Raw genomic sequence first — 11,287 nt, 5'->3', positions numbered from 1 at the left:
ACGTTCTATGCTAGTGTGTCTGTGAGAACGGACTGGAATCAATGATTAGAACATGTTCTATGTTAGTGTGTCTGTGAGGTTGGACTGTAATCAATGATTAGAACATGTTCTATGTTAGTGTGTCTGAGGTTGGACTGTAATCAATGATTAGAACATATTCTATGTTAGTGTGTCTGAGGATGGACTGGAATTAATGATTAGAACATGTTCTATGTTAGTGTGTCTGTGAGGATGGATTGGAATCAATGACTAGAACATGTTCTATGGTAGTGTGTCTGTGAGGATTGCTGGAATCAATTATTAGAACATGTTCTATGTTAGTGTGTCTGTGAGGTTGGACCGGAATCAATGATTAGAACATGTTCTATGTTAGTGTGTCTGTGAGGACGGACTAGAATCAATGATTAGAACATGTTCTATGTTATTGTGTCTGTGAGGACGGACCGGAATCAATGATTAGAACATGTCCTATGTTAGTGTGTTTGTGAGGTTGGACTGGAATCAATGATTAGAACATGTTCTATGTTAGTGTGTCTGTGAGGTTGGACCGGAATCAATGATTAGAACATGTTCTATGTTAGTGTGTCTGTGAGGACGGACTAGAATCAATGATTAGAACATGTTCTATGTTATTGTGTCTGTGAGGACGGACCGGAATCAATGATTAGAACATGTCCTATGTTAGTGTGTTTGTGAGGTTGGACTGGAATCAATGATTAGAACATGTTCTATGTTAGTGTGTCTGTGAGGTTGGACTGTAATCAATGATTAGAACACGTTCTATGCTAGTGTGTCTGTGAGAACGGACTGGAATCAATGACTAGAAAATGTTCTATGTTAGTGTGTCTGTGAGGTTGAACTGTAACCAATGATTAGAACATGTTCTATGTTAGTGTGTCTGAGGTTGGACTGTAATCAATGATTAGAACATGTTCTATGTTAGTGTGTCTGAGGATGGACTGGAATCAATGATTAGAACATGTTCTATGTTAGTGTGTCTGTGAGGACGGACTGGAATCAATGACTAGAACATGTTCTATGTTAGTGTGTCTGTGAGGATGGCTGGAATCAATGATTAGAACATGTTCTATGTTAGTGTGTCTGTGAGGATGGCTGGAATCAATTATTAGAACATGTTCTATGTTACTGTGTCTGTGAGGTTGGACCGAAATCAATGATTAGAACATGTTCTATGTTAGTGTGTCTGTGAGGACGGACTAGAATCAATGATTAGAACATGTTCTATGTTATTGTGTCTGTGAGGACGGACCCGAATCAATGATTAGAACATGTTCTATGTTAGTGTGTCTGTGAGGCTGGACTGTAATCAATGATTAGAACATGTTCTATGTTAGTGTGTCTGTGAGGACGGACTGGAATCAATGATTAGAACATGTTCTATGTTAGTGTGTCTGAGGATGGACTGGAATCAATGATTAGAACATGTTCTATGTTAGTGTGTCTGTGAGGATGGACTGTAAACAATGATTAGAACATGTTCTATGTTAGTGTGTCTGTGAGGATGGATTGGAATCAATGACTAGAACATGTTCTATGTTAGTGTGTCTGTGATGATGGCTGGAATCAATGATTAGAACATGTCCTATGTTAGTGTGTTGTGAGGTTGGACTGGAATCAATGATTAGAACATGTTCTATGTTAGTGTGTCTGTGAGGATGGACTGGAATCAATGGTTAGAACACATTCTATGTTAGTGTGTCTGTGAGGATGGGCTGGAATCAATGATTAGAACATGTTCTATGTTAGTGTGTCTGTGAGGTTGGACTGTAATCAATGATTAGAACACGTTCTATGCTAGTGTGTCTGTGAGAACGGACTGGAATCAGTGATTAGAACATGTTCTATGTTAGTGTGTCTGAGGATGGACTGGAATCAATGATTAGAACATGTTCTATGTTAGTGTGTCTGTGAGGATGGACTGGAATCAATGATTAGAACAAGTTCTATGTTAGTGTATCTGTGAGGATGGACTGGAATCAACTATTAGAACATGTTCTATGTTAGTGTGTCTGTGAGGATGGAATGGAATCAATGACTAGAACATGTTCTATGTTAGTGTGTCTGTGAGGATGGAATGGAATCAATGACTAGAACATGTTCTATGTTAGTGTGTCTGTGAGGATGGAATGGAATCAATGATTAGAAAATGTTTTATGTTAGTGTGTCTGTGAGGATGGACTGTAACCAATGATTAGAACATGTTCTATGTTAGTGTGTCTGAGGATGGACTGGAATCAATGATTAGAACATGTTCTATGTTAGTGTGTCTGTGAGGTTGCACTGGAATCAATTATTAGAACATGTTTTATGTTAGTGTGTCCGAGGATGGACTGGAATCAATGATTAGAACATGTTCTATGTTAGTGTGTCTGTGAGGTTGCACTGGAATCAATTATTGGAACATGTTTTATGTTAGTGTGTCTGTGAGGATGACTGGAATCAATTATTAGAACATGTTCTCTATCAGTGTGTCTGTGAGGTTGGACCGGAATCAATGATTAGAACATGTTCTATGTTAGTGTGTCTGTGAGGACGGACTAGAATCAATGATTAGAACATGTTCTATGTTATTGTGTCTGTGAGGACGGACCGGAATCAATGATTAGAACATGTTCTATGTTAGTGTGTTTGTGAGGTTGGACTGGAATCAATGATTAGAACATGTTCTATGTTAGTGTGACTGTGAGGATGGACTGGAATCAATGTTTAGAACATGTTCTATGTTAGTGTGTCTGTGCGAATGGATTGGAATCAATGATTGCAACATGTTCTATGTTAGTGTGTCTGTGAGGATGGAATCTCGACTTTAGTGAACAGCCGTATGACTATTCCTTGAATTACCCAACAGTCACACGACAGACAAATTAAAATCATATTTTAGAATCTTTAATAAAGTGGGAGTCACACCATAGAGAGATTTAAACAACATTATTTCTAAATGTTAACTGAGTAACGTCATATACAAATTAAAACATTCTTTCTAAATATTTAATTAACAGAGAATCACACCGTAGATAAATTAAAACATCCTTTCTAAATATGTAATTAACAGAGAATCACACCGTAGATAAATTAAAACATCTATAAGTAAATGTTTCACATCATAAATAAATTAAAATACACTCGCTAAATAGTTGTCAGTGAGTCAAAACATAGAGTCATAGACAACACTTACTTAAAATACTTTTTTCTAAGTCGTTATTGAACTGAGTGTCACCTCATAGAGTCATAGACGCATACTTATAATACTCCTACGTATTTGTTGAACTGAATGTCACATCATAGACACAAACTTAAAACATTATTTTTAAATATTTAATTAAATAAATCACAACCTAGACAAATTAAAACATTATTTCTAAAACAGTAATTAAATAAGTCACAACATAGAGAAATTAAATATTATTTCTAAGATTTTAATTAACTAAGTCAGATCATAGACAAATTAAAACAGTATTTCTAAAACTATAATTAACTAAGTCAGATCATAGACAAATTAAAACCATGTTTTCGAATCTACTCATAAGTAAGACACATTAGATTGTGCAGGGTTAGGGTTAGGGTTAGGGTTAGGGTTAGGTTAGGGTTAGGGTTAGGGTTAGACACACTGGAATGTGCACGTGTAATGAAAATATGACTCGCGCTTACTCTGTCCACTTATAACTTATTTTCGTGCTTATATCCAATTAAGGTTCAAGCACGCTGTCCTGGGCACACACCTCAGGGCTGTCTGTCCAGGACAGTGGGTTAGTTGTTAGTTTGTTAGTGGTTAGTGAGAGAGAAGAGGGTGTAGTGGCCTTACCCCTACCCACTGAACCCTTAAGAACTCGCTCTGGGTTGGAGCCGGTATCGGGCTGCGAACCCTGTACCTACCAGCCTGTAGTCCGATGGCTTAATCACTGCGCCACCGAGGCCGGTGTTGTTATTGTTATATTTATTATGTTATTATTTTATCATATTGTTGTTGTTGTTATTGTTGGCTTAACATATTTATTTTTTGCCGGATAATAGTTTTAAAATGTGTGTTGTGAAATACATGTTGGATATGCAGGTGGATATAGAATCCAAGCGCAATTCACTTGATTAAAAGTTACTATTTAAAGTGGTTATATACTCCAAATGCACTTCTCTAGATTAAAAGTTACTTTGATATTGATTATATACTCCAAATGCACTTCACTTGATTAACAATTACTTTTTTTTTACATTATTAAACATTACCATATATAGGCCCTAGTGGTTAAACATTCAAAACGCACTTCACATAATAATGTTACTATTTAATGTGGTTGTATATTAAAAATGTACTTCACATAAAAATGTTACTGTTTTTTACACATTCAAAATGCACTTCACATAAAAATGTTACTGTTTAAAGTGGTTAAACATTAATTATGCACTTCACATAAACAGTTTACCATTTAAAGTGGATACACATTCAAAATGCACTTTACATCACAATGTTACTATTTAAGGTGGTTATATATTCAAAACGCACTTCACATAAAATTGTTACTATTTAAGGTGTTATATATTCAAAATGCACTTCACATAAATATGTTACCATTTAAGGTGTTATATATTCAAAATGCACTTCACATTAAAATGTTACTATTTAACGTGTTATATATTAAAAATGCATTTCACATAAAACATTTACTATTTAAGGTGGTTATATATTCAAAACGCATTTCGCATAAAATTGTTACTATTTAAGGTGTTATATATTCAAAATGCACTTCACATAAACATGTTACCATTTAAGGTGTTATATATTCAAAATGCACTTCACATAAAAATGCTACTATTTAACGTGTTATATATTCAAAATGCATTTCACATAAAAAAAAAATACTATTTAAGGTGGTTATATATTCAAAACGCATTTCACATAAAAAATGTTACTGTTTAAGGTGTTATATATTCAAAATGCACTTCACATAAAAATGTTACTGTTTAAGGTGGTTATATATTCAAAACGCATTTCACATAAAAATGTTGCCATTTAAGCTGTTATATATTCAAAACGCAATTCACATAAAAATGTTACCATTTAAGGTGGTTATATATTCAAAACGCAATTCACATAAAAAATTTACTGGTTAAGGTGGTTATATATTCAAAACGCATTGCATGTGATTAAAGGATACTAGTTAAAGTGGTTATACAGTAAAACACGAATAAGACATGATTTAATGTTACTAGTTAACTGATTATTCGATCTCAATGCACTTTAGTTAATTAAACGTCACTATTTAAAATGGTTATACAATCAAAACGCACTTTACTTCATTAAAAGCTACTATTTAAAGTAGTTTTAAAATGAAAATGCACTTCTCTTGATTACAAGTTACTATTTAAAATGGTTAAATTCTCAAACTGTACTTCACCTGACCAATGAAATACATGTGCTGCAGTGAAACCAGCCTTAACGCTTTTGGAGCATTTGGAGCATTTCCCAAGAGCCTATTTACATATTCATACGCTACTACTCAATGCTTAGATACTCGTACATACGTTTAAAACGTCATCATTGAATCTTTTTTAAGCAAAATGCGAGTTCCTTTAAATTTAATGACGTAAACGCTGTTTATAAACGTGTGTGTGATGCCACCTAACAGAGATGTGACGTCACCCAACAGGGATGTGACGTCACCTAATATGGGTGTGACGTCACCTAATAGGGATGCGCATGACTGGAAACACGATCGTAGTGGTCAGCTTTTTTGTTAACGTTGCGTTCATTACGAACAATTATTACTTAAACGAATTTCTTTGTTCTTAGATGTACTTATTGAATTAAAAGGGGGATAACTATGTTGTATTTGACTATTTGCGGGCGTTAATTTAGGTTTTACAGTCGCAAATATCCGTTACGGTCCCCGCTACGCGTCACCAGTCAAGTTCAATTTACGATAGTAAAACCAGCATTAACGTCCGCAAATAGTCAAATGCAATATAGTTATCTCCTAACTGACAATCCAGTGTGCCCATACGAAATGATACAATGATAATGAAATCATTTACGACATTTGAAACCTGGGAAAATGACCAAGTTGAAAGAAAAGGTAAATCAAAGCATTTAATAACATATTTAAAATACAAATACGAATACTAATACATGCATACATATATCGGTGGCCCCCTCCCCCAAATAACGATAACCCTACTGGATATAGATTTAATTTTTAAAAATATGCGGACTGTAACTTTGATATTTCTTATGCCATCAGACTTCTGGATGGTAGGTACTGGGTTCGTATCCCACCTGAGACAATGGGGGATTTTTCATGCCAGTACAGACTTCAACCCAGAGTGAGTGCACCGCTAGGCTCAATGGGTAGGTGTTAAGGGCACATACACCGAGTTTCACCCACTTCACGGGTGCGAATATGGGTGTGTCTCTCGAGTGTATGACCCCACATGGGGAATGATTACCCGGCATGCACTGCAGGTTCCGTGTACCCCGGGCTTGGGTGATACCGAGATAGCTCAACTGACAGCAAGCGTGGAGCACGGACCTGTCAAGTAGTCACATACCGAAATGGAAATAATGCGGCTTCACCATTCATCTCATTATCATCCATGTTTGTGGCGGGGTTTTGGGGGGGTTTTGGGTTTTTTTTTTAAATTGATATTTCACACCCATTACTACCTGGATATTTGCCACCTGCAGTGTAAAGTTTAAACAATGTTCAATCTGTTTCTATTTTAACAATATTCCACCTAAACTCTTCCGTGAAGGTAACACATATTCACATAGTAATGGGTGTGAAATATCACACTTACAGTCTCATGCGTTTTAGACAATTTCATATTTAGTAAGGTTTAGTAGGGTTATCTTTTTTAATTGTTTATGGGCCACCATTTTTATATGAAAGGTTGCAACAAGGTATTATGCACACATCACATGAACAATCAAGGGCGCGTTTGATTGGTTCTGACAATATATATTGAGAGAGAGGCTGGCCTATGGCCAATCGTATAAAATCTGACAACAAATGAACAAGTAAGACAGTTCGTCGTAGAGAGCCAATCAAATCGATGATTACAAAGAGCACTGTAGCCCGCCAATCAAATCGATGATTACAGACAACAGATGAGTGTCGGGGAATAGATGAATGGTTCAGGCTGATGGAGGTTTTCCAAACAGGAAATTACCTCTTGCGTTCCTGTCATTCGAAACAAAATATTCCTTCCACAGGGTTTTAAAATCTTCTTTAGATATTTTCCCATTCGTTCCCTGAAACACACAACAATATATAGATATATATGCATTTACTAGTCAAACCCGACATGTACTCAATATGTACATAAAGTGAAAAGTTAAAGTTGGTTTTGTTGCACATTGATTAATTCTGACACGTAGCCATCAGAGAAAACCCGCTACCTTTTACAAGCAAAAAAAAGGATTTTTATACATTTAAATACGTACATACATGCATACATGCATACATACATACATACATACATGGTTGAGTTAAAGAACTTCCTTTTTTATGGAAGCTTCGATACCTCAGAGCGTATCGTGGTTAGCCTTGCAATTTGCGGGCGAATCGGTGCCACAGGTTCGAGTCCCAGCAACGTCATGGGACAATTTGTGAGGCCAGAAAGGATTTAATTATCCCCTGCGCCAGTGCGTTAATATCTATGTATGTAATAGTCAACCTCGACATACATACACTATATAGATATTCATACATCAATACATACATACATATTTGCGGGCTATTCGGTGCCACAGGTTCGAGTCCCAGCAACGGCATGGGACAATTTGTGAGTCCAGAAAGGATTTAATTATCCCCTGCGCCAGTGCGTTACTATCTATGTATGTAACAGTGAACCTCGACATACATACAATATATAGATATTCATACATCAATACATACATACATACATCAACACATACATAATTTTGTGCCACAGGTTCGAATCCCAACATAGAATACATCTTCTTCAACGCTGCAGTCTCTAGTTAATATTTTGATATTTATTAAGCTTTTATAATAGGTCATCAGCGCTTTGATTTCCTTGCAATACAACTAAAAAATAGACAACGCCTGGCGGGGTGCCACAAAGGAATGTGACTTCCTATGTAAGAAAGTATATGCATATATGTATTAAACAGCATACATAAGTTGACAATATAATTGTGCAGTTGTTGTTTGCATTGCATTCTCATCGCATGGTTTTCAATAGATGACCATCAATTGATTATTAATTCATAACAGTGATCACATACGAACATATAATAGATTATACAATTTTAGGCCCTTACATTGAAGTGACCAATTTTATAAAGTCACAAAAATACTATAATTATTAAAACTAACGATTAACTGTAAATACAAATGATGAATATACATGTGCGCTACTAAAGATGTTTATAATATGAAGTAAAACAAAATATTAAATGCATCTTTTAAAAATGTCTGGCAGTATATTTAAAAATGTCTCTCACAAAATACATCTGCTTTTTGAAAAGTCATGTCAACTCAACTGAATGAGATATGTTAATTATTAATGTACACTATGATAACCTTATTGGCGTTAAATGTGTGGGTCTCTTTCACGTTTTCAGACAATTTCATGTACACATCTATGGTACGACAATGGCTAATTTAGCATATCTAGTTGTTTTCGTTCCCCGCCATTTATTACAATACCATTCAAAGTTGATAGCAGTGCGTTTCATGTCGGAAGATCATTTGAAAACTCCTTAATATCTTGTTTAAACTGTTTTTGTCATGTAGACAGATCTGTGAAAGTTAAAACGTATGTTTAATTGTATTTCAAAACTGCCAAGCGCAGGTATTCATATACATTATGAACTGATAAATTGCCACACATTGAAATTTTAGATATAATAAATAAACAATCTGTAGACGTTTTTGTGATAAACATTTGATCACTGTCGTACTTTGCTGCGTATATAATTTGGTTTTATTTGCAATATCAAGTAATGCACTTTATATTTATCGCATGTCTTTTGCCAAAACAAATCACTAATTGTATCGTGTTCGCATGAATATATGATAATTAACAAAAACAAGTATTGATTCTGTTAACAATTCACGTTCTAACAGTATTTAGTGTTGACTCTATAGCCACATTTTGAGAATGCAACACAGCCCCACAGGTTTAACTTATTATTTATATTATTTTTATTTTTTTATTTTTTTATTTTTTTTAGCATAAAAAAAAATCGAACTTTACAAAAATATTCCCAAGTTGCCCTAACCTCCCACCAAAATACCTTAACAAACAGCCAGTGCACTTCGACTGGTATGTCAAAGACCGTGGTATGTGCCATCCTGTCTGTGGAATAGAGCATACACAGTATTCCGTTCTCCTAATAGCAAAGTGTAGCGTGTTTTTCATATAAGACTACCTGTCACAATTACCAACTGTTAGACATTCAATAGCCGATGATTAATAAATAAATGGGGTATAGTGGTTTCGTTAAACAAAACAAACTCACTTTAAAAAAAATTAAAATGAGTAGGCTATGAGAAATTTACATTTACATTCTATCATTCGCCTGGGTTGGGCTAGGTGGTGGCGGATTCAAAAAATCCATTAGGGGGGCCCAATGACACAGTGGAACTTTGGGGGAGGTTTGGAGGGTATCGTAAAACAAATGATGAAAATTAATATATAATAAAATTGTAACAGTCGCAAAAATTTAGGCATGCCCGGACCCCTATGCCCCCCCCCCCCCCAATCCCCCCCCCCCCCCCCCCCTATATCCGCCTCTGGTGTCTCTTCATAGAATGCATATCGATTAAAACTATTTATTACCCAAGCAGTCACTCACACGTTCATCATTGGTCTAATTACTTTCGGGGGCATTCTAAATCGTCGTATCCAGGGCGGGTGTTAGGGTGGAGCAACCCCTTCATCTCTGAAATGTCTCCATTTTTTTTTTTTTTTTTTTTTTTTTTTTTTTTTTTTTTTTGTGTCTTTCATGGAAGATGTCTCTTGGGCAGATTGTCATACAAAATAATGAAGCGAGTTAGAGTATCTTTTAATAATTTCGATGCCTGTTTTACAAGTCGGATACCCTACCAAGAAATAATCTGTATCTGTCCCTGGGTGGACGTAAACGGTCGGGGAAAACTGGTTGGCGACGGACCATCCATGGGTTTTTTCGCCGTTGACTTAGAAGAAATACTGCCATGTTGTCATATTAAAGGCATACTGTCACAGATTTAAAGACCTTATTTCTCTAAAAATGAATAATAAATCAAAATTACATTAATGTTTACAGACCAAATCTAGTTATTGCATCACTTTAACTACACCATGATGGAGTGAAATCCATGCCAACCCTCTCAGCAATGTTAGTTTTTGAATTATGGACCATTGCCATAATTCAATTCTTTTTACAAAATATCATTAATAAGTGGAGTATGGTGGTTCCGTAGATGGTTGAATAAAGTATATTTAGGGACAAATGAAAGATATATATATATATATATATATATATATATATATATAAAAAAAATTTTTTTTGCTAGGCGATGTAATAGGTCAGTGGTCTGTGACAATATGCATTTAAAGCGTAAGTAAGCGTGAGGTTCGAAACTCGCGTAAGTTTACGTCTACTTCACGGGCACACGTATAGTTGTGACTGTTTCGTGAAGGACCGGCCTCGGTGGCGTCATGGTTAGGTTATCGGTCTCAAGGTTGGTAGGTACTGGGTTCGGATCCCAGTCGAGGCATGAGATTTTTAATCCAGATACCGACTTCAAACTCTGAGTGAGTGCTCCACAAGGCTCAATGGGTAGGTGTAAACCACTTGCACCGACCAGTGATCCATAACTGGTTCAACAAAGGCCATGGTTTGTGCTATCCTGCTTGTGAGAAGCGCAAATAAAAGATCCCTTGCTGCCTGTCGTAAAAGAGTAGCCTATGTGGCGACAGCAGGTTTCCTCTAATAAAACAGTGTCAGAATGACCATATGTTTGACGTCCAATTGCCAATGATAAGATAAAAAAATAAATGTGCTCTAGTGGCGTCGTTAAATAAAATAAAACTTTACTTTTTACTTTGTTTCGTGAAGGTATCTCACCACTATTGATTATACTTTGGTGGCAATACAAACATAAAGTCAAGCACTAACTATACTATTAACAGTAGGTGCTATATACTACCTGACATGAAGAGAGCAGCCTCTGTGACAGGATTTAAGCAAATAAAATTGATACTTCGCCACCTGCAACTTCAATTATCCAGACTCCTTGGGAAATGGAGTAATGGAGGT

The 11,287-nt window shown here is 35.8% G+C and overlaps 1 protein-coding gene across 1 annotated transcript in view; it reads right to left on the bottom strand.

Annotated features, from left to right (window-relative positions):
• Positions 1-6,550: 6,550 nt before the first annotated feature.
• LOC121373290 (sarcoplasmic calcium-binding proteins I, III, and IV-like) overlaps positions 6,551-11,287 on the bottom strand; it is a 66,673-nt gene continuing 61,936 nt past the window's right edge. The window contains exon 6 of the mRNA XM_041499823.1: positions 6,551-7,264. Within this exon, the coding sequence (XP_041355757.1) occupies positions 7,148-7,264 (117 nt within the window). The 3' untranslated portion in view covers positions 6,551-7,147. The remainder of the gene's footprint in view (positions 7,265-11,287) is intronic.

Source organism: Gigantopelta aegis, chromosome 5 (assembly GCF_016097555.1).
Source record: "Gigantopelta aegis isolate Gae_Host chromosome 5, Gae_host_genome, whole genome shotgun sequence".
NCBI classification, from domain to species: Eukaryota; Metazoa; Mollusca; class Gastropoda; order Neomphalida; family Peltospiridae; genus Gigantopelta; species Gigantopelta aegis.
This window is presented reverse-complemented; position numbering and strand designations above follow the sequence as displayed.